Consider the following 24,700-nt stretch of genomic DNA (forward strand, 5'->3'; position numbering starts at 1 on the left):
GTGTGAGATATGAATCTCTTATGTCAACTTCACAGTGGGGTCATGAAGATAGAAACTATGTCGGTGTTCTAAAACTTTCATTTTTCTCACCAAAATATAGCAAGCAATATGCCATATGCAGCATTATTTCTAAGACAGTTTCACTGGTGACATTCAACATTCACAACGGTATGTTTATGTATGATTCATCTGAAGTCTATCTGCTCCTGTGGAGTTAAATTACTTTTTTTAAGACTGCATGTTGACATGCTATGCAATTGTTTCTGTGTGTCTATATTGAAATGTGAATAATATTCATAAAATAGAGGTTCAAACCTTGACAGCTACAGAAAGAGCAAGACAATACATTACGGTTACCATTTTGTCCCCATATTTAGTAAGTTATGTCCAAAATATGCTACTTTGGCATGATGTAATCAGGTACAAAACGCAGTTACCTCCCTCTTCAAAGAGCATTACATATAACACTTAGTGATGTATGGAAAAATGAAGGAAATATAATGAAGCTAATGCATAAAATTATTTAAATATACACAAAATACAGAAAAGTATAATAGTTGTGGCTGACTGCACCATAAAAAAGTTATCAATTTTCCTTAAGTGGGCAGGGGCCAGTTTTTATGTACAAATCTAATGCCGCAATCAGCGACCATGTATAAAAAATCATAGAAAAATCTAATACACAAGTGAGGTCAAAAAGGTCCATATTTTTAGATACCCATATTACAACAGTCATAAGAATATTGTCCACTTGACCAGAGAAGTCAATGGCAGTTCATAGCAGAAGACGTTTATGAAGCCCAAACCCAAATTTATACCTCCAATTTTCATGTCCGAAGGTCATCTTGGACACCATATAATGCTCACAGTGCAAACACAAGCCCTTTTCCTAGATGACAGTTCTGCAAAACAGTGTGTGCTAAACAGGCTGATGCAATTGAAAATAGTTGTCATCCAAGCCGTTTTTTAGATATTCTACTTGTCCCAAACCCATGTGTTTACTGCTATGTGAGGCTAGCTCTTCTTCCTAACCGACTGTTGTAATTTCACTATCAACATGCTGCAGAGTAGTTATGGAAGGTGTACATGTCTGACATCAGTTTCAAGAACAACACAAGCCCGAAACACCTAGTTCACAAATATATCCCTATCTTTAAATAGTAAACAATAATAGCTGAAAAAGTCACACCATAGCCTTAAGTTAAGAAATTTGCCATGGGGCCAATTTACGAAACTGTACCCTGCCACCCTGGTGAATAACGAAGTGTACTGTGTGATGCACTCGACTCCATTAGCCTTCAACAAACTAACTAACCTCAATTTTCTGACAGCGATATCCCTTGCACCATCAGTTACAATACATAACTACTTAGGAAACCTTCCCTTATCACTGACGGCAGAATCAAGGGCTGCATAAATTTTTGAACCCTTTGTATTCCCATATGAAGGGTTGCATCTTGATTAGTTCTTCATGTACCATGAAATCCTCACCTACAGTTCAAATGAGTAGGAGCATCCGGCTCATGTCCCTGATGTCTGTAATTTCATCCAAAGCCCGTGAAAAGAATTTATAATGGATCATATCGTTCAGTTTGAAAGAAACATGTTCGTTAAGTTTACTTACTCTTCTTGCAACCGTTGAACGAGACAATGGCACTAAGTCAAATATTCTGGCCGCTTTGTCTTCCCCCAACTACTTGTGACATCTTCAGAGCACATTTAATTATCAACTCTCCATCTCTAAATGCCTTTTTCTTTCTCACAACGTGACATGCATTGGGACAACTGTATACGATGAAGTAAGTTTTGTAGTTTGTAGCTTCATAAACTTAAATAGGGCATCCTTTTGTTTCTGATGTTGTCCTTTCAGGTTCGTCAAAATATACGTTTGTGATTTCCGTACATACTGGGCATACGGTGTTATGCGCATTATCTCAAAATTCCTTTAATATTATATTCTTTTGCCACGGCAGCGGTTTGTAAGCAAACAAGGCATAGCGGCTTTCCATTATTTTTAAGGAATGAAAATTCGTCCTACCATTTCATGTTAAACACTCTGTTCATCTCAAGAGTCTGTCTTTGTTCATATTCATTTGACCGCTAGAAATATTTTTAAAAAATCACTGAGTCCGCCATTATTCATCTACCAGTAAATGAAAACGCTATACCCGTGCACTTATTAAGTTCAACCGCTCTGCCATTCCTGCCATCAGAATCAATATGTATCGCAGAAGTACACGGTTACTAAGATTTGAATAATCACTGTAAACACCACTGAATGCAAACAAACGAACTTGCATAAAACGGAAGGCGCCAACGAGCTCTTGAACGTGGACGTAAAGTAAAAGCCGATATCTCGCGAGATTCTGTTGTTGTATTGAAACTAAGGACACGAATACAGACAAAACGGTTTCGGACGCTGATTGCAGGCAGTAAAACGAATGTTTTTCGTTAGGCGTTTTCGGACAGAAAAGAAATAACATAATACGTAAACCTGTCATATTTAGCCCATTTCTTTCATATTAGTTTTTGTTACTACTTCTACCGGTACTAATTCGAAGAAAGTAATTAACTGAGTTATCATTGTTTTAACTTACTTGCCGAAACCATTACTAACATGTGACACATTTTAAAATATGTACCGAATTTACGATGGGATTAGTTGCAATATTTCTTTTTTACTATAAAAAAAAGAAGTTTGGACATTACAGCAGATAACTTTGAACCTGTTTCTTATATACGCAGATTCATATGTAAGTAGCAATTGCGTTCGACCTGTTTTCTCCCCAGCTAAGGAAACAACATCTAGGTCCAAGTCACTGGATAAATCAGCGCCATATTAAAATGCAATACAAATTCACGGATTTTTACACTTGTAGCCGCCTTTAGGATGAATAGATTTAACGAGAATGCAGCTGACTATAATCTAATTGCTTTAAATCAAACATTCTTTGATTTTTGTTTTAAACTTTCATTTTCATATTTTTTTTTCTCTCAGGATTTTAAAGTCATTGATTATCTTCGTTGATCTATACTGATGTACAAATGGGAGGAAAAGAGTCCAAACATCGATCAAAGAGTATACAGAACAATTCATCGAATAAGGCACAAAGTAAGTTGTAGTCTCGTAATGTATGATTGTATTACAACATAGTAAGTTAGCAATATTATAACGTATCACGGCATGAAAACAATGTAAGTTAGCAAAATCTTAATGTATTATGGCATTACACCAAGGTAAGGCAACAGTCTCGCAATGTATAATAATATTACGACAAAGTAAACTAGCAGTTTCCTAATGCACCAAGGCATTACAAAAAAGTAAACTAGTAGTTTCCTAATGCACCATGGCATTACAAAACAACAAAAAATAACGGTCTCCTAATGCACCATTGCATTACAACAAAGTAAACTAACGGTATCCTAATGCGCCAAGGCATTACAACAAAGTAAACTAACGGTCCCCAAATGCACCATGGCATTACAACAAAATAAACTAACGGTCCCCAAATGCGCCAAGGCATTACAACAAAGTTATCTAACGGTCTCCTAATGCACCATGGCGTTACAACAAAGAAAACTAACGGTCCCCAAATGCACCATGGCATTACAACAAAATAAACTAACGGTCCCCAAATGCACCATGGCATTACAACAAAGTAAACTAACGGTCTCATAATGCACTATATCATTACAACAAAGTAAGCTAACGGTCTCCTAATGCACCATGGCATTACAACAAAGTAAACTAACGGTCCCCAAATGCACCATGGCGTTACAACAAAGAAAACTAACGGTCTCTTAATGCACCATGGCATTACAACAAAGTAAACTAACGGTCCCCAAATGCACCATGGCATTACAACAAAGTAAACTAACGGTCTCCTAATGCACCATGGCGTTACAACAAAGTAAACTAACGGTCTCCTAATGCACCATGGCGTTACAACAAAATAAACTAACTGTCTCGTAATGCACCATGGCATTGCAACATAATAAACTAACGGTCTCCTAATGCACCATGGCATTACAACAAAGTAAACTAACGGTCTCCTAATGCACCATGGCATTACAACAAAGTAAACTAACGGTCTCCTAATGCACCATGGCGTTACAACAAAATAAACTAACGGTCCCCAAATGCACCATGGCATAACAGCAAAGTAAACTAACGGTCTCCTAATGCACCATGGCATTACAACAAAGTAAACTAACGGTCTCCTAATGCACCATGGCATTACAACAAAATAAACTAACGGTCGCCAAATGCACTATGGCATAACAACAAAGTAAACTAACGGCCTCCTAATGCACCATGGCATTACACCAAAGTAAACTAACGGTCTCCTAATGCACCATGGCATTGCAACAAAATAAACTGTCTACTAATGCACCATGGCATTGCAACAAAGTAAACTAACGGTCTCTTAATGCACCATGGCATTACACCAAAATAAACTAACGGTCTCCTAATGCAAAATGGCATTGCAACAAAATAAACTGTCTACTAATGCACCATGGCATTGCAACAAAATAAACTGTCTCATAATCCACCATGGCATTACAATAATGAACATATGAGAAATATTAGCTTGTTGAACTGATTATAAAATAAACGGTTTTATGTTACTAGTGAAACGGACCCGAACATACATGTATTAATTTTAGATTCACAAGAAAGTCCATCATGTCCATGCACGATTTTCAGTTTAAAATTTAAAAGAATAACGCCAAGAGTTTGTACATTAAAACTCAATACGAGAGCTTATTGAAGTGTTTACATTAGAAGATGAAACCTATTTGAAGTGTCTACAGCAGAAGATGAAACCTATTTGAAGTGTCTACAGCAGAAGACGAATCCTATTCGAAGTGTCTACAGTAGAAGACGAAACCTATTCGAAGTGTCTACAGTAGAAGACGAAACCTATTTGAAGTGTCTACTGTAGGAAACGAAGCCTATTCGAAGTGTCTACTGTAGAAAACGAAGCCTATTTGAAGTGTTTACTGTAGGAAACGAAACCTATTTGAAGTGTCTACTGTAGGAAACGAATCCTATTCGAAGTGCCTACAGTAGAAGACGAAACCTATTTGAAGTGTCTACAGTAGAAGACGAAACCTATTTGAAGTGTCTACAGCAGAAGACGAAACCTATTTGAAGTGTCTACAGTAGAAGACGAAACCTATTTGAAGTGTCTACTGTAGGAAACGAATCAAATTCGAAGTGCCTACTGTAGAAAACGAAGCCTATTTGAAGTGTTTACTGTAGGAAACGAAACCTATTTGAAGTGTCTACTGTAGGAAACGAAGCCTATTCGAAGTGCCTATTGTAGAAAACGAAGCCTATTTGAAGTGTTTACTGTAGGAAACGAAATCTATTTGAAGTGTCTACAGTAGAAAACGAAGCCTATTTGAAGTGTTTACTGTAGGAAACGAAACCTATTTGAAGTGTCTACAGTAGAAGACGAAACCTATTTGAAGTGTCTACTGCAGAAGACGAAACCTATTTGAAGTGTCTACTGCAGAAGACGAAACCTATTTGAAGTGTCTACTGTAGGAAACGAAGCCTATTCGAAGTGCCTATTGTAGAAAACGAAGCCTATTTGAAGTGTTTACTGTAGGAAACGAAATCTATTTGAAGTGTCTACAGTACAAAACGAAGCCTATTTGAAGTGTTTACTGTAGGAAACGAAACCTATTTGAAGTGTCTACAGTAGAAGACGAAACCTATTTGAAGTGTCTACTGCAGAAGACGAAACCTATTTGAAGTGTCTAAAGTAGAAGACGAAACCTATTTGAAGTGTCTACTGTAGGAAACGAAGCCTATTCGAAGTGCCTACTGTAGAAAACGAAGCCTATTTGAATTATTTACTGTAGGAAACGAAACCTATTTGAAGTGTCTACAGTAGAAGACGAAACCTATTTGAAATGTCTAAAGTAGAAAACGAAACCTATTTGAAGTGTCTGCTGTAGGAAACGAATCCTATTCGAAGTGCCTAATGTAGAAAACGAAGCCTATTTGAATTATTTACTGTAGGAAACGAAACCTATTTGAAGTGTCTACTGTAGGAAACGAAGCCTATTCGAAGTGTCTATTGTAGAAAACGAAGCCTATTTGCAGTGTCTAAAGTAGAAGACGAAACCTATTTGAAGTGTCTAAAGTAGAAGACGAAACCTATTTGAAGTGTCTAAAGTAGAAGACGAAACCTATTTGAAGTGTCTGCTGTAGGAAACGAATCCTATTCGAAGTGCCTACTGTAGAAAACGAAGCCTATTTGAATTATTTACTGTAGGAAACGAAACCTATTTGAAGTGTCTACTATAGGAAACGAAGCCTATTCGAAGTGTCTATTGTAGAAAACGAAGCCTATTTGCAGTGTCTACCGCAGAAAACGAAGCATATACACCCGTATTTATATGTATGTATGTATGTATGTATGTATGTATGTATGTATGTATTAAACGCACAGCAACACACATCAAACTTTATAAAATATGTGAGTACGGAATTATCCAATCACAAATTGGATTCTAATCCGGATAATTGCTCCTAAATATTACATTTGTTTCCATTATTTTTAAGCCAAATTCAAAGTATTTTTGTTTAAACATCGTGTCACTTATTCCCTTCATTAATTATGTTTTTAGTAAGTTTGTTTGGAGGGTACACTTTCAAAGATATTATCGAATGGATAACAGAAATCCCTAGCATACAGTAAAACTCTGATTAGAAACAAACATTTATTTAGTCCCGACTTTCACATGCGACCACTCATATTTTCATCTGGTAGTACATCTATTGAAGCAAAAATACTTCGGAAAGAAGACCAAATTTTACCTTCTCTACATATTTTATTTTGATTATGAACTAGTTTGATCACTTTTTCCAAATTAATGTGCCACGGGTCTACAGAGATTGGATGCCCCACTAACTGAAACAAAGGGCGAGTAAATATTTTAGTCCAATCGGAACACCTCTTTGAAAAATACTCTCTAGGTAATGAAGAAGACTTGAAACGTGTCATCAGATCTGTGTAAACCCATAACTTTTATATTGTTTTATCCAGATTATGAGAGACTTTCATCTGCAATGCAAAATAGGCGAGAGTATGAAGAGATTGGCCCACGTACACGACAAAAGTTCCGTAAGGAAGCGGAAGTGAGTGCTGCCAGAACGGTGAGTACATATTTTTAACCAGGGTGTGCTCGTTGCATGCATTAAATTGTCTTCCATTGATCACAGTTATCCAGGGTGTGTTTGTTGCATACATGAAGTCGCCTTCCATTGATCACACACCCTTGATAACCAAGGTTCCGATATGTTAATCCTATCTACACATTGACCGATCAATCAGAAATTTCAGTGCTTTGTCTTAGCGACATCTATTGGATTTCATATTTGCTTCCCTAAGTATATAATGCCAACTAACCAATAGCGCGTAACAGCAGTGCATTGCATATCGGCCGAAAATGGTGGACGCAATTTACTTCAAAAGGATCCTCTGTAAGATTAACATCGAAAATATGACTATGATCGTGAGAGAAGCCATTACAGGTGTATTTGAGGAAAAAAATATATAGTTGTAAAAACAGGGACAGGCAGTGGAAAATTGCTTATTTATGAGTCCATTCCAGTTGTGTGCTCCCCTTCTGTCAAACAAGTGGGAACAAGTTGATTTTGATTGGATGCGGTGCCTTGCCGCCGAATCCAATGAAATTCACGGACCAGAAGCAATGACATTTCTAATCAATCCGCGAAGGTGTAGACAGAGAAACATATATGAACCTTGGCTACCGAAGATGTGGATCAAATTGTTTGACAGGGTTCGCTTGTTGTATGCATGAAGTTGTCTTCCCATTGATCACGTTGTTTGACAGGGTTTGCTCGTTTTATGCATGAAATTGTCTTCCACTGATCACACTGTTTGACGGAGTGTGATCGTTGTATGCATGAACTTGTTTTCTATTGATCACACTGTATTTTAAGTAGGTGGTAGTTTAGCGATTAATTCAAGACACAATAACACAACAAACATAAAAAAACGTTCTTCGGGTTCCACAACAAATGTTTCCTCTCGTTTCGCTCCAACATCACTAACATAGATTCAGAAGATCCAGTTAACACGATGAAATTGTGGTAGATATAGTAAATGTCGTAGTACCGAGTACTGGGAACCTGTATAAACCGGTAACCTCAGCGCGATGTTTGATGGATTTATTAAGTGAAGTCCATAATGCTGATCCAGACGCAACTTTATATACTACACTGTCGGTAATCTTTTTGATGTCAAATAGTTTAACACCAATAAATGTTGTCTTAACAAAGAAATCATCAGTACATGATTAGATTATTCAGATCTAAATGTGGTCATTCAAGCATTGATTGTCATTAATGAGTTCATCATCGGAATGTTGCTATCATCAACGTATGTCATCGTTGTAGCGTCATCGCCTCATTCTGTTTCTAAAAGACCAGTTATTTTATGATAAGCCATATTGGCAGAACCAGTCACTGAATCACATGTGTTAGTAAACGATCATTGATCTCAGTTCTGATCGTGTTATTATTGCTGCTTACGTATCCTTATCCTGAAAAAAAACGACTTCAATTTTCTCCACGTTTGGGAGACTCAAAAGATTAGCGCGTTTATCCTTAACCTCGTAAAGGATTGCATATTTAGATAAGTCGCTTTGCTGAGTTTTACTCAGTTGAGAAGATCGTAAGTAAATATCTACCATTATACTTTAAGATCTGTTTAAAACGAGAGTGGACGTTTATACCGTATACTTGTATACTCGTGCACGACTTTATAAGGTGGTATTGTTGATGATGACACAGCGTCGAGTACAGCAATTACTTCACGGCCTAATATTGCTGGATCGGTTATTGTCTGTGTTGGTAATGTTGAATACAGGACGGGAGTGTTTTGAAGATAAATGCTTTGCAGGCTGCCGACATATTTCAAACATTTGTTTGGTGGCTCCAGTCCATAGGAATCGAAATAAACAATCCCACGTGGATCAATCGCGTATGCAACCCACTGAGTACCTTTCCCAGAACGTCCACCGAGATTAATGATACCAATTTCCTGGATATTTGGTTGTTTTAGTAATTGATCACGCATAAAAACACCTCTGAAGTTTGTGATGTTTAAACTTTTAGAAGCATCATGTAAATCAAAATTGGACATAGGAAGGAGGCGCTTTGTATCTAACGAAGTGTCACGGGAAGTCTCAGACCTTTTCCGTACCACGAGTGGGTAGTTGCTGATAGTCTTATACCCTTTCCCTTTTTTGTAAGTTTTTATTCAGTGACCTGTTGCTTTCTTTAATGCCATCCCAGCAGCAGTTCCAACAGCACCAAGTGCAGCCATTTTGCAACAGCTAGGGCTGCAGCTACTAGTAAAGTTGGTATAGCTGCAACAAGTGGAAATATACCACCCGTTTTGACTGCGTCTATAATGGCACCCGCAGAAATATTAGAGCGTACGCCGGTCTTTGATTGTTTGGCTTCATTGAATTGCTCGAGTTGACGTTATGTCAGTGATAGTTTATTCGGACCACCTGTGATCTGTTCTTTTTTTAGTCCTATTTTAGTTCACATTTATTTGCTGATTTCGATTGAAGCTTTTTAATCTGACCAGGAGTCAGACTGACACTAATATGATGGTATCATATTATAATATCACGAGCGATATAATGTTTTCCACTGGAGTATCAATAACTCTCATTCGTCCACCAACACATTCAAGTAACTTTGTTTTGTCTGAGAGTATAACAGTGATTGCTCCTTTGTTCACACCAGCTCAAAAATGTATATCGACTGTCTAAATATATCAAAATGTTCCAGCGAAAAGTAATAAATGTGATACAGCGTTATAAAATCAAGTTGAAATATTTGCAGACCAGAAGCAATATTTTGATCACGTCCCACACAAGTCGACAAACGACGTGCTACATGATGTTGATCAAAATTCAGCGAAATTTCGTCAGATGGTTCTTGATGTCAGTTTATTCTCAGTGAAACCTCAGTAATACTAAGTTTATCAAATATCATTATGCTTTGCATTTGTGAGTTTACTCGTTCAGTATTTTGGAAAGAAACAAATATATGTCGTGGTGCAGGAACACCTTTGCTGTGATGCTATCAGCCATGTGAATAAACTATTTTGCTGACCTAGTTCCTGGCCTTGATTGAGAAGCAAGTAAACAAATTCTTTTTTATTTATTTTTTTTGTGGGCTACAAGATTGAGATCCAAGCAGTACTGGAATACATGACCTTAGACATGCAAATCCTTCTAAACTATTCTGGTAGGTGATCACGTTACTCTCATACGGTTATCTATTTGGCGTCTTTTTTGACTGTATAAACTTTGTCTCTAGAGAAATTAGTAAGTTGGCCTTTTACACTGAAAATTATTTGTTTGTGACGAGTTTTGAATCGAAATTTTATTTTATGGAATTATTCATTCTTTTTCCTGGAAATATGTGAGTGCTCGTCGAAATTCTTGGGCAAAGACATTTCTTGAAATTTTATTCGGAAATTCAAACACTGGAATAATGTTTGTGAAACAACAAAGAACTGTAGACACAATAGCACAATACTAGCTATAGCATACGCTACCGCCTTCCATTTTGGGTTTTCTTCGGGACTCGAACTCAAATTTCATTAGAACATGTCATGAGTAGGACTTCTAAAATTGTATTCGTGTATTATTCTTGTATTATTTTTGAATTTGATTCTTACAAGCTAAGTTCTTTTTTTTTGACACTGTTTCCAAGCGAAATAAATTACTTGTTAAATTTTACAAAGCATGTTGTCTTCGCTTTTTTTTTGTTACTGTTTATTAGAGCCTAAACACGTGACATAAGAATTGGGCACTCGTCCTTGGCTAAATTAATTTTGGCTAAAATATTTCAGAACTTTATTTTTCGAAATTTGAATTCCCCTAGTTTTTTAAAGTCTTTTATAAGTCCCAAGTATTTTTTTTTACAATTGTGAAATATTTAGTGAAATCGACAAGCTTTTTCTAAAATGTCGTAAGAAGTGGAAATCTTTGTTTCAATTCCTACACAGGAATAGCTAGACCTTTTCGAAACAGATGAATTAATTCAACTTGCCAGAAAATATGATCTTTCTGAGGCAAATACTTCCTTAACGAAGCAAGAAATAAAAAAATATTGTGGTTCAGTACTTGGTAGAAAAGAATGGTTTGGATAAACGTGCTTTGGTTTTGTTCAGTAGGTCTGTATCAGACTCTGGCATAAAAGTAAAGGAATTAAAATTAAAATACAAGATGGGATTCGAGTTGAAGAAGCTGGAACTTCAAAAAGATAAAGAAAAACAAATGTACTTGCAGTTGCAATTGAAGAAAGAGAAAAAACAAATGAAATTGGAGAAAGAAAAAGAACAAATAATATTACAGAAACAAGAAAAACAAATGCAGTTGCTATTTGAGAAAGAGGATAGAAAGAGACAGGAAAGAAAGAAGAACAGATGCAAATGCAATTAGATACTGAAGAAAAAGAGAGAAAGACAAATGCAGTTACAAGAAAAACAAATGTAGTTAGATAAAGAAGAAAAAGAGGATGAAATACAAATGCAGTTACAAGAAAAACAAATGCAGTTACAGGGAAAACAAATGCTATTAGATAAGGAAGAAAGAGAAAAAGAGAGGGAATTTCAGTTTACAATACATAAATAGAGCTGGCAAGTGAATGTCACATTGCCACTTAAAATACAAATTTAAGTTTTGCCGTTGCAAAGAATAGAAGGTTAGTTCCCCGTTTAGAGAAAAAGATTGGACTAAATTATTACAATGTGTAATTATTGGTAAAGCTAGTGATATTTACCAATCACTGTCAGTTCAACAAAATGATGACTATGATGTGGTTAAGGAATGCATCTTAACTGATTATGAATTAGTCCCTGAAACGTATCGGCAAACATTCAGAAGCTATAGCAAAAATATGCTGGACAAATTCATGTCGAGTTAAGACTTATCTTGACGAGCATCAGGTCGAAACATTGGAAAATACTGCTTGTTCTGCTGATGAGTATTTCTTTAACTCATAAAGTTCATTTTATAAATAAAACTTCCACTCAACAGTCTTCTGGAAGAAAAGTATTTCAGCCTAATAAAATCCCTTCTAAATCTCAGACTGGCACAAATTTTACAAATCAAGTTTTAGATGACCTTGACCAAAACTCGTTGTCTCTTCCTACGTGTATTTATTGCAAGAAGAAATGACACGTTATTTCTGATTGCTACAAATTGAAAAATATTCATCAGAATCAAGACTTACCTATTCCAAATGCTCTTATTTCTATGAAGCCAAGGTCACAGTCAGGTATTGAAAGCGATACATTTTTTCCCTCTAATGAACCCCAGTCTACTGTATTATGGAGAATTATGAACCACTCATATCGAAGGGTTCTATATCACTCTTGGGTGATTCGGCTAATCATATCCCTAGTAAAATGTTAAGGGACACGGGAGCTTCTAATAGTCTTTTATTGTCAGGTACTTTACCTTTTACTGAGAAGTCGTCTTATAGTGAAAGTGTTTGTATTTAGGGAGTAGCATGTGGCTTTGTTAATGTTCCTCTCCACTGTGTAAATTTGTAATCAGACTTAGTCTAAGGACCAGTGACAGTCGGAACAGTGTATGATTTAACCGTTGAGGGCATTCATTTATTACTAGGCAACGACCTAACTGGAGACAACGTTGTGGTTAATCCACATGCAACTGATAAGCATTGTTTGGATCAGAAAGTTGATCCAATTGAAAAAGAATTCCCTGATTTATTCCCAGCTTGTGCAGTTGCCAGAACTATAGCAAAGAGAGCTCTTGAGAATGATGTTGATAAGGAAAGTATTCCTTTAGCTGCTACGTGTATTTATCAGGCTTTTGATAAGGTCACTTTCATTTTTGTTTGTATCAGTCAAAGAGTATTCATCACAGTGCTCCTCTTTTTACGGCTCATTCTCTTTATTCTAATCAGGGTGACAAACGACAATCGCTTTGTGTTGTTTTTGTCGTTATTGACCTTGTATTTTTCATGTTTGTAGGAAACTTTATTTTAGTGAATGGACCCTTCTAGAAAATGGTCTGTTCAACTTCCCTGCTGCTATTGTTTCAATCAGTCCGGAGTGTGTTTGGAAGAGATAATTTGACTCAAGTTCAGACAAATAATTTAAATTGCTAGTGCCATGAATTTTAATATGCTTTACTGTTTCTTTAAATAAATTGTTCTTAGTTGAAGTCAGTAATAAATATTGCTGGTGGTTCGCGGAATATTCTGGTGTGTGTTTGAATAAAAGGAAATCGCTGTCTAACGTTTCTGATGGAAAAAGGGTCGAGTATCCACTCTATCTTTAAAAACAACAACTTTACTTTTTGTAAGTGTATCACCTATTTACCTGTGTTTCAACTGACATATATCGTTAAATGGGACATACATTTTCCGACCTGAAATGATGATCAATAATATCGATACAAAAGACACCCATATATAGGGGAGGTAATCTTATCGAAACTGAAGATTCTCATTGTAATGAGTAGTTTTCGTGATTTTCAAAGTCTGCTTAAGGTATTAATGTATCTGTGGTTTCGCGGATTGCATTGCTCTGAATTACAAAGTAAGTAGTTGCACTGGATCACAGATTTTCACAACGTATCGAGCGTTATATCCCGTACATTTTTCATGCAAATCTAAGCACGAGACGCGGTACTGGAAAAAATTAGAAACCCTTATCACACTGTAAGGTAAAATGATAAAACAAAAACAAAACTACTTAGGGATAAGTTTAAAGGCAGCAACTGAAGACCATGATGATGAGGAATATGAAGGAAACAAATAAATATACAAAATGAATATGAGTACGCAGTAAACGAAATGGTGATCGATCAGATCTACGAGTTTTCATAATACAGGTGTGGGTTAGTTTGGGGGTGAATTCATTATCAGAAGGAGAGTAATAACTTTAATTTCAAAGTTTGAGGGAAGTGACGGGATGCAATACTCTGACAGATCTAAAGATTTTTAATTTTATGTTGTCGGTAGCTAGGACACTAAGTTTATCTTTTATACTTTAGTCGGACCATGTGACATAATAATACAGCTGGTACAAAACTGAAATGCATTTCTTTTGATGGCAAGCGCATTAAGGATAGCGGCGCTGAATGCTTCACTTGCGTGACATCTGCAGATTGGTTCAGTTGAAAATGTGTTGTTTCCATTTTTATCTGATTTCCTGGTGATTTATTCCGTTTGAAATTTTTAGTAGAGAATGCAGAATTTAGAACAAGAAAAGCAAAGAAGACAGAGAAAGCATACACCACCTAAATTTCAATGACACTAACATGATAACAGTTGCAATGAACATGAAATTTTCATATGCCTGGCAACTGCATGCGTCAAAAAGCCAGTTTGTGAACAACATTCACGTGTTAAAATTTCTAAATTAATTTTTCGAAAAATACCGTAATAAATCTAGTGCACGTGCTATTTGTATTTACGTCTCAGGTGATAGCTTTGCTAGGTTTTAGCAATTATTTGTTGATTTTGGGGAGTTGTTGTTGGGAAAATATTTCTCAAACCGAGTTATGAGCCGATGTCTAGTACCGGACGTTTTAGTGAACAATATTCTCGACACTAAATTAGTTTCGTAAAATGGACCCTCGATAATTTCCTAATTTAAGGAATTCTGAATATTCTAATCTATACGTGTTTTGTAATTTGAGGTAGCAATAATTCCTTGTATTATGTGTTTTCATCGTGTTTTATTGCGCATGGCATGAAGTACATGTCTTCGTCTTGGAAAAATTTACTGTTGAGTCATACAAATATGAATTTTAAAAAAAAACACGCACATGTGAAGTTAGAGCTTCCTGATTGTGGTCATTAGATAATTATCGGCACATTATTTGTGGTATTTGCGAATTTAAGAACCCTTCAGTTGACAACGACTGTTGTCTTCAGGTCATTGTAAAAAGAGGGAAACAATGGATGTCCAGCAAGGCTCGTGCAGGTGTTGGCTAATTTGGACGATTGTGAAACTCCATTGTAAACTAAAGCCAGGCTATTAGATATAGCAACAGGAAGAAAAACGCGTACTGTAGGAGGGCCAAATCTTCCTTAGAAGTTTGATTCCCACCTGTAAACAATTTTTGTTTGAAAGAAGATAGATTTCTTTATTTTAATTTCAGTTTAAATATGAGCAGATATATTCCTTTAATTAGAAAATGTTGTTACCGGTAGGATGTATTTTGACGGTGGAATAGAGTATGATATACTAGAGCAAGATTCTGGTTCATATAATTGGGTCAGTGAGAAACTTTTGTATTTATGGTTTTGCTTTTTTCTTGACAAGCTATTAGGCCAGTTGAATAGTAATTGATTGAAATCCCATAATCTCTCTGGGCGAATTAAAATGACCAAAGTGATCGTGTAATGTATTCATTCCGTGAATATATAGCTTGGTGTGTTTGATTCACAAAAGAAGGACCCTGAAAAGACTTTGTAACTTACCTCCAGCCCAGGTTCGGTTTTCATTAAGAGGAAAATTGATATAGTTTCTATTAACTTTGCAGACTGTGAAGTTTTGACAAAAGCTTTTTATTTGTTGACATGATCGCGCAAGACAGTATATACATGACGGCCAGTATAACTGATGGAAGGAAAACCCCGGTAACAACCACAGCCCAACGGAAAGCTACTGACATCTTTCTTATATACCCATATTGGCCAAGCCCGAGACTCAAACCCATGCAGACAGGTAAGATGGCAGTGATCAGTAATAGTGGGGGAAGAACCCTGGAAAGAACCACCGACCCACGAGACGCTACTGGCAAGCTTTCTCACATACCCACATTGGCTGAATCCGAGACTCAAACCCATGCAGACAGGTAAGATGGCAGTGATCAGTAAAGGCGAGCGCGTTAGACTACTCGGCCATCCGGGATCCCCAAAATTGATTGGACAAAAAGGACCATATTATGTCGCTGCAGAAATAAAAGAGAATTGAAATGTGATTCATTGTAAAGTCTTGGTATTATAATAGCCACATGAGGAAACATACACAAAACACCCCAAACAACGCTCTTATCGATACGCAGATACCGCTGGCTGCCGCGAAGCATAAGAAGAATATTGACATACATTGACTTATATCCAGTTTGCTAATTTCTACTCGGTTTGAGAGCAAATATTTTGATGAAAATGTACATGCTTTCGTCAGGTGTGAAGATCCGGGTTTCATGACTATTAAGGAGAAGGCATCTGACAGAGAGAATTCTGATAGATATGATCGAAAAACCTCCTAAATTCCTGGGAGGACGATTAGCGATAGAAACATCGCTAGGCAATTTCCGTCAGGTCATGAAAAAATATCGAAAGTAGTTGTAGGAACAAGGCCGTAGAAAGCGATCACGGGCCCTGGGGTAAAAAACACCCTGGCTTCTGCTAATTCTTATTCAAATAAAATTTTCTTTTATAAAATCAGAAAGTGTTGTTCGGCCCAGGCTCCGGGGATATAACCCCCGTTGTCCCCTCTCCACTTGTCGGTTCTGTGTAGGAATATGCATCATTTTTTATGTGTTTGCTGATTCACCTCTTTTGAAGTGCACCGCATATGTTACAACAGCAAAGGCCGAAATTGTCCCGATTGTAACTTGTCTCCTTCCGCTTCCATATTGTTCCATATGAATAAAAGTATTTCAGAATATAGTTCTCAATGGGGCTAATTACTCCGAAGTTTCTGTCTCGACTTGACGGTAAAGGCTGAGAATGTTCCGATTGGGTGATTAGTTCACAGGCCGATTGTTCTGTCGAAATCATAGGCACCCTCATTACAGAGAAACATAAATAATTAAGCAAAACATGTATCATTTTGTAAGAGCAAGTACAGCTGGGAGCTCCAACAAAGCCAAAGATAAGAGAGTCTGCATTGACCAAGGATGTTGGCTTTACTGCTCGATGTAAGGAGATTATTAAGGCAGATACTTATGATGGTTCACGACTATATGACCCATTTAGAGCCCCATGCCTAAGGAAAGATTCCCTCCATATCTTGACAGATCTTTAAGTCCAGCCCGATCAGGTCGGGTTTGAGAAGGTTAAAGCTTTTTGGAAGCTCACTTTTTGACTTGCAACCACGACGAATACTACAAGACGCAGCTTAAAAGCCGTTGCAGAAGAAGGGACGAAACGCTTCCCGAGTTAGGGCAAACCACACAAAGACTTTTTTGCTGGCATATCCAGGTTGCCCACAAAATCTTCGCGATCGATTCCGAAAAGAGCTGTTCAGGTTGATGAGCTGAGACATAAGATCTGGCGCCATCGCCCTAGTAGCTTGCAGGAAGCAGTCAGAATGGCGGTGGAATTAGAGACTTTCTTCCGTGAGGTATAAGGCACAAATGCTTAGCTTTGCTTTTAAGTCACAACTAATCTAGGACCATGTGTGAAGAAATGAAAATAGAGCTATTAATGGAGCAAAACAAAAAAAATTGATGGAAGAACATAAATACTGAGAAGATCAACGGCACCAAAAGCAATTCAAACAGCATGATGCAAGACGATCAAAAGTCTGGTGCTGGAATTGTACTAGTTGGGTCATTACCAACATGAATTTACCAAACCTTTAAACAACGATAATGGTCAGTGGAGGAAGAGTGACTAGTGTAAAAGAAGCTCTAGGAAAACAGAAAGTTTGGGTTATAGACGACCCAATACTATGAAATTGGTTGAAACGACAAAGTCGCACGGATAACTGAGATAGCGATGTGTGTTTCGGTTTATCTACGATTTATTTTTATTTAACATGATTTGTATATTTGTGCGTCAATGCCTCTTGTTTGTGTGCGATTATTCACGTGGAGTATTAATTTTCAAAGGCATTGGTTGGAAGTCGTTTGTTTGCTGCTTTGATCAAGATTTATGTAAATTAGAATTGGATTTGGAAGTATTAAATAGCCGGCTTTAAGTTGTGATTGTACAGATGCCAGTGAACAGCTTTCCTTCACAGTTACACCTGTGTCTTAGTCGCGACGTACATGTGAGGATGCTGTTTCCGTTAGCATGATCTGACGGCAAAGAAAAATTTGGTAAGATTTAGTGTTGGGCGCTTAGGGTCCTGAACTATCTTTCGGTTTTGGTAGATATAGGCTGTCCTTTAGGAATCCCAGTCTCTTTGCCCGACTTATCGTCCTATCAAGCAGGGTAAGCATAGATTTTTTAACCAGTCAGAACATGCTTTTTTAAGAAGCTTTTTCTGCGTTATATTTGGAAAACGGCTGGGTACCAGCAGAGCGTCTGTAGTTGTCAACTAGGATTTTCACCATACTTGGATTGAAGAATCAGCTTATAAAGATCGATGTTTATCTCCGAAAGACTACTCATATTACAAGAAAAGCATCTAGAATCACTGATAAATGGACCATCGTAATGTCATGCTAGTTTGTAATTTGTCACGGGAGAGGTGATACTGCATGTCCCTGATTATTTGTAATCATAGTTTTATATTGTTTTTAAGTTTAAACTGTGCTGTCAGGTGTAAGGCTCTTTGGTCGCATGGTTTTGCTTGGATGGCCGCATGCGTGCGAGCTCTCCTGCAGAACTACCTCCAGGAGTGGTATCATGACTGTTGATCGTCTGGAAACTGGTGGAAGAGTTAAACTTTCGGAGGAAGCTTCTTATATGTCATAGTAGCGTGAGTTTATATATTTGTGTAGCAATGCAACGTGTCATGGTCTGGAGCTGACAAAATATTTCCGGCGCTGATTGGATGCTCCAGGATTCTTTGATATTATTTTTGGGTCGACTTGTGCCTGGTAGACTGGTAGAGATGGTATGATAAGGAAGGCATGTCAATAGTAGGAAGTTGGCATTGTAACCAGTAAGAATCGATATCTCTCTACCTCCCGTGCCGTTGTTATCGCAACAAGAGATGCCTACGTCTTTAACCAGTTGTTGATGGCTACTGTTTGTACGGGAGTTTTTCGATGTACAGACGTTGTAGGAGCCGGGAGAAAAAGAACAAAAACAAAACCCAACGAAAAACAAGCAAACAAAAAAAAACAAAACAAAAAAAAAACACTCCCAACGAACACTCCAACAAAACAAACAAAAAAGCTAAACTCCAACTGAAACATATTGCCAATATTCTCGGCAGGCTAATGGTAAATTATGATTTTTGTGTGATTTTGCAGTATCAGTTTGAGATTACATTGTTTTATATAAAACGTACAAACATGGTTGAAACTTTTCATTTATTTATTGAGTGATTTTGACTTCATTGTGTTAGCAATGGAAAAGTTGCTATATGCGGCTGATTTTTTTTTCAATTTCAAATACAAATATCGAGACGGGACACAGAGAAAAAAACCTCAAAAGTGTTCAAATTGCAAAAGTTTACAAAAATATTTCTACTTGAATCAAAGCTTGAAAATGTTTTTTGTTTCTACTAGTTGGCTTCTGGTTGATTGATGATGCTGTGTATCTATTTATATCGACCTACAAATGAATGAGCCATATCAACAGCCGTTATTTTACGTACATTGGTAGATTATATCCCGGATATTTCATTGTTTTAATAATAATTGTGGGCGTGAGTGACTAATGAGCTGAATGGAAAACATTATTTAAATGTAAATGTGCTGGATGTAAAAAGATGATGGTTTTATTTGCGAGTGGTTGTCTTTTGTCTTTTTCTAATCTGTTTTGATTACGACCGCTTGGTTTGTAAGGCGGCGTATCGATCGATCTATCGAGAGAGAGGGAGACACACAAACACAGATAGATAGGAAGCAAGACAGACAGGCACAGACAGACGTGTCGCTGATGCTTTGTGTGAAGTGGAAAGTGCGGAGAATGGTGTTGTGAAACGAAGCTACTTTTGGGAGCAGCTTAGTTTTAATCGTGGAAAATGTATGTATGTATGTATGTATGTATGTATGTATGTATGTATGTATGTATGTATGTATCTGTGTCCAATGCCAACATTGGGCCGATGGCACAATCTTCGCTAACCAAGGTTCTGATATGTTAACCCTATCTACGCCTTGGCGGATCGAGCAGATATTTTTGTGCTTCGGGCCTGTGAATTTCATTGGATGAGGCGACAAGCCACCGTATCCAATCAAAATTATTGTTCAAATTTGAACACTGTTCCTACATGATCGCGACAAAGAAGCACAAAACTTGAATGGGTTGATAAATAAGATAGTGTCCACTGCCTGTCCGTGTTTTTTCAAATACCTTTCACTCAAATACACCTGTAAAGGCTTTTCTCTGGTACGTAATCATACTTTCGATGTTAAGTTTACAAAATATCCTTTTGAAGTAAATTGCCTCCAACTTTTTCAGCCGGTATACAATGTACCGCTATTACACGCTATCGGTTAGTTGCCAATGCATACTAAAGGAGACAACTAATGAAATCCAATAGACATTGTTGGTACAAAGCACTAAAATATCTGCTCGATCCGCAAAGGTGTAGATAGGGTAGACATATTGGAACCTTGACTAGCGAAGATGCGATGGTACCGGCAACGGTAATTATTTCATTGTTGTGTCACATAACTCAAAATAAGGTTTTAATGCTAAGTGTAATGTACGTATTTTAAATTTGTCACTGCAAGAAATAAGACCGCAAAGGAAACAATTCTTTCAGATGTATTAGAAAATTTAACTGATCTAGAACGTTAAAGAATACAACAGACAAATGAATGATATCATGATTTCATGAGAGAGAGAGAGAGAGAGAGAGAGAGAGAGAGAGAGAGATCCCGTGGGTGAAGTGGCAAGTGCAGAGAATGGAGAATTTTAGTTTAAATCGTGCTTTATGTATGTATGTTTATAGGTACGTAGGCATGTATCTTTACAAATATTATTTTTTTGTTTGATCTGTCTCAGCTTAGGAAGCACGTGTGGCTCTTAACAGCTGCAATCGACTTTGGAACAACGTACAGTGGGTATGCCTATAGTTTCGCATGCGATCCTGGTAAATTGTTTGCTCATTACTGGGAAGGAAACCATATCAAGACGCCTACAGCTATTCTCCTGAATCCAGACAAAACATTTGCTGCCTTTGGTACGGAGGCGGAAGCAAAATATCGGGCATTGGTCACAGCAAAAGAAGCAGAAGCCTGGTACTACTTTGAGAGGTTCAAAATGGAGCTTTATCACCAAAATCCGGTAATACTGCTAATTCATTTACATGATTTATACGACGAGTATTTTAAGATGTAAGCAGGACCAAAAGACAGCAGAGCATTTCAATACATAAAGACAGACAAAATAGCTCATGGTATTTATACATTGCATGTAAAACTTGAGGCATCATGGTTTAAGATACAACTTTTTTCTCGAAAAATTATAGGCTTTGTGTAATATAAAATAAAGTATTTTTATTTTAATAATATTGTTATTATTGCTGCATGTCTTATTTGCATGTTTTTGGTTTATATAACTAATCTGAATAAGTATAGGTTTAGACTCGGACATTGTATTATGTGACGAAGATTTGACACATGCTCTGTATTCTGTAATGAGGTTTTGACACAGGACGAGATTTGGCACAGATATTTTGTTCTTTGACGAGATTTTGACAAGGGCATTGTCTTATGTGACCAAGATTTGACAGGGACATCGTATTGTATGGCAAGTTTGATCATATATAGGTGAACCATGAATTTTTACTTTAGTTGTTTAAATTTGTTTACTTTTTAATCGATGATTAAACAGCAGTAGTGAATAGGGATACCCTACGGACAATGGGAATTAGCATTACAGAACCCCTTGGAACAATCTACGGACAATGGAAATTTAACATGGCGAAAAATCGTGGGACAATCTACGGACAAGGGGAATTTAACATGGGAATAAATCGTGGGACAATCTACGGACAAGGGGAATTTAACATGGGATTTTTTTTTTTTTAAATTTTTAAAAAAAGGGGTAGGCAATTCAAAGACTATCTCTTTTCGAGAAATATGGCTGGCCCTGAAAAGGGCCTTTGGTTTATGTTAATATGCCCTTAACATAAAGGGCATTTGCGACATCTTCTTGTCCTCAAACTTCGTCTTACAGCAGGGCCATACATCAGAGTCCTCTTGAGGCAACCTTGTCTCTCTATATAGACTCTTCTTATCCACAGGCTGCTGTTGGTCCTGTGGACAACGGTCCACTTGGATCGGACATACATGAGCATGTCCGTCCTGAACATCATTGTTGACACAAGGGTTGAAGATTCAACGTCGGTCCACATGTTGAGGCTCCGAGAATAGGTGAATCAATGCAGTGAACGGCGCTTATTTATAGGGACAGAAAGGATTGAAACGGATTGAGTTCATTCACCAATCCGAACACGCGTTACAGAATTCAGTCAGCCCGCATCCAATCCGAAGAGAGCAGTCTGTGACGTCACGTAGTCAATATAGATTCGCTAGCGCTTGTGTGCAGTCAATCTATGCGACAGTGATTCAACATGACGGAAACTCAGAAAACGATCCATTGGGGTGCACCAGCAGGGGAGACCGCCCAAGGGAACTCGGACTTACTTTCAGAAGAGGTGAATTGGGATTTTGTGGATTTTCTCTCCTCGCAAGAATTTGTTCCGGAACCTTCGTTACCTTCTTCATTACCGCAAGTGGAGAATTTTAGACAGAGACAGAAAGAAGAATTGGAGAAATTTATACAACGACAAAAGGAAGCCGAACAAGTTTTTCTCCTACAGCAACAGCAGCAAGAAGAAGAGGTAAGAAAAAAACAACAGCAGCAACAGCAAGAAGAAGTAGTAGCAGCAAAGAAACAAGAGGGTGAAAATCAAACGGTCACGGTACTGTTGGACATTTTAGCGGAGTTAAGAAGTCTGAAACAAATGTATCAGACTTCATTATCACGACCGAAGAGAATACGACCTTCCCGAGCTAAACACGTCAACCCTGTGACTAAGCCTACCGTACCACCCTTAGTGATTTCAACCCAATCATCATCAGCATTACGCAGTTCAGAAGTAGGCCTTGGCCGTGGCAAAGGCATAAGGCAGTTAAAATTGATTGGTTAAACTCACCCCTGCACCATAAAGAAAAAAGGCCCTTTTCAGGGCCACCCACATTTCTCGAAAAGAAATACAATTTCAATTTGCCAATAACTCAAAAAACCCCACCCATTTTACCCTTATAGTACGTGTCTGTGTATGAGTGCGTGAGTGTAGCTTCTTATTTTAAAATCAGAACTCAAAGACTCTTACCTTATATCATTCATTTATTCTTTTCTCCATTTTTTACAATCCAATTCACAACACAACACTTTAATAAAAAGTTCATTGATTTCTTCTGTCTCCTTGTTTAGTCTCTCTGTTTTTTGAATTTCTTCACCGTCACACTCTTTTCCTCTTCTTCTTCCTCCTCGCTTTCTTCCCTTCTTCTTTTTTTCTCTTGTTTCTTTTTCTTCACCTGTCTTCTTTCTTCCTCAGAAGAATCCCTCTCTTCCTCTGAAGAATCCCTCTCTTCTTCTGAAGAATTCCTCTTTTCTTCTGACTCCTCTTGTTTCTTTTTTGGGCAATCTGGAGACCAATGTCCTTTTTCTTTACAATAATAACAGGTATCTTGACTTTTGTCTTTTTTATCCCCTGTTTTTTTTCTTTTTTGACGGTCTGGACACTCTGAAGACCAATGCCCTTTCTTCTGACAGATATAGCAAGTATCTTGACTTTTATCTCTAAAGGAAGGAGAGTAGTCCGTAGGCTGGTCTGAAGAGAATTTTCTAATGACCCCTCGCAAAGCTCTGACGAAACGTTCCATCTGGTCAGTCTCTTCCATCGTTGTGTTCGGCTTGAGAGTGAAATGAATAGTGAAAGGACAAGACACACACCCTTTTATATACGCTGGTCTGCTATGACTATAAAGTAGTTTATGGTGTTTGAACTTGAGTCATTTGACTTTTTGCTTTCAAGATGAAACGATCCCATTCATTCGAGAAGAAAGAAGAAGAAAGTAAGAGGCAGAAACGTGATCTATCGCCTCGTACCAGGGCTGAAATCTTGGCACAAATTCATGCCAGTGATTTTGAAGAGGACATGAGTGAACCAGAATCCGAACCCTCTAAACCAAGTTCACCACCCTTTGTCAACCCTGAAAAGTACTATTCCATTCGAGAGACGGAAAAGCGCTCCTCTAGAAAATTTAGAACCACGGCTTACAAATACACGGTGAAGTTTAAAGATTTCAAGGCTGAAGTGCCGTTAGAGAAAGCAGAAGTGTTCATCACCGAGGTGTGGGATTCTTTGCTCACTGCACTCAAGCAGCAATGTCAACCCAAAGAAGACGATCGCTTGAGACTTTCCATACAACACGACGGTTTGAAATCCCCTGTTTGGATCGAGTTTAGCACCCCTGCAGAATTGACTGCTTCCAAAGTCATGGACAAGATTCAACACGTGCAACAATCTAATGACCAGTTTGACATCACCGATGGAAAAGCCACACTGGACATGACCCACGTCTCTCCTCCTCAAGGGACTGGACGCAAAAAGATGTTATTGGTAGACGACCTTCGCAACACCAAAACAAGTCTCGTCCGAATTAACAACCCTCAAGACCAGATGTGTTTAGCCCGTGCCATCGTGGTGGGACGAACCTATGCCAACAAGAACGACACGGTAGAATGGAAAAGAACCTGGGACACTATTCAACGTTC

General features: G+C 37.7%; 1 protein-coding gene across 8 annotated transcripts in view; it reads left to right on the forward strand.

Moving 5' to 3' along the window:
• LOC149794811 (heat shock 70 kDa protein 12B-like) overlaps window positions 1-24,700 on the forward strand; it is a 74,977-nt gene that overhangs the window by 27,122 nt on the left and 23,155 nt on the right. For all 8 annotated transcript variants that reach the window (XM_089964466.1, XM_089964467.1, XM_089964464.1 and 5 more), the window contains exons 2-4: window positions 2,999-3,112; window positions 7,065-7,174; window positions 20,915-21,196. In XM_089964466.1, coding sequence (XP_089820592.1) covers window positions 3,046-3,112; window positions 7,065-7,174; window positions 20,915-21,196 — 459 coding nt within the window. In that variant the 5' untranslated portion in view covers window positions 2,999-3,045. The remainder of the gene's footprint in view (window positions 1-2,998; window positions 3,113-7,064; window positions 7,175-20,914; window positions 21,197-24,700) is intronic.

This window comes from Sinohyriopsis cumingii, chromosome 7, assembly GCF_028554795.1.
Source record: "Sinohyriopsis cumingii isolate HCF-2022 chromosome 7, ASM2855479v2, whole genome shotgun sequence".
NCBI classification, from domain to species: Eukaryota; Metazoa; Mollusca; class Bivalvia; order Unionida; family Unionidae; genus Sinohyriopsis; species Sinohyriopsis cumingii.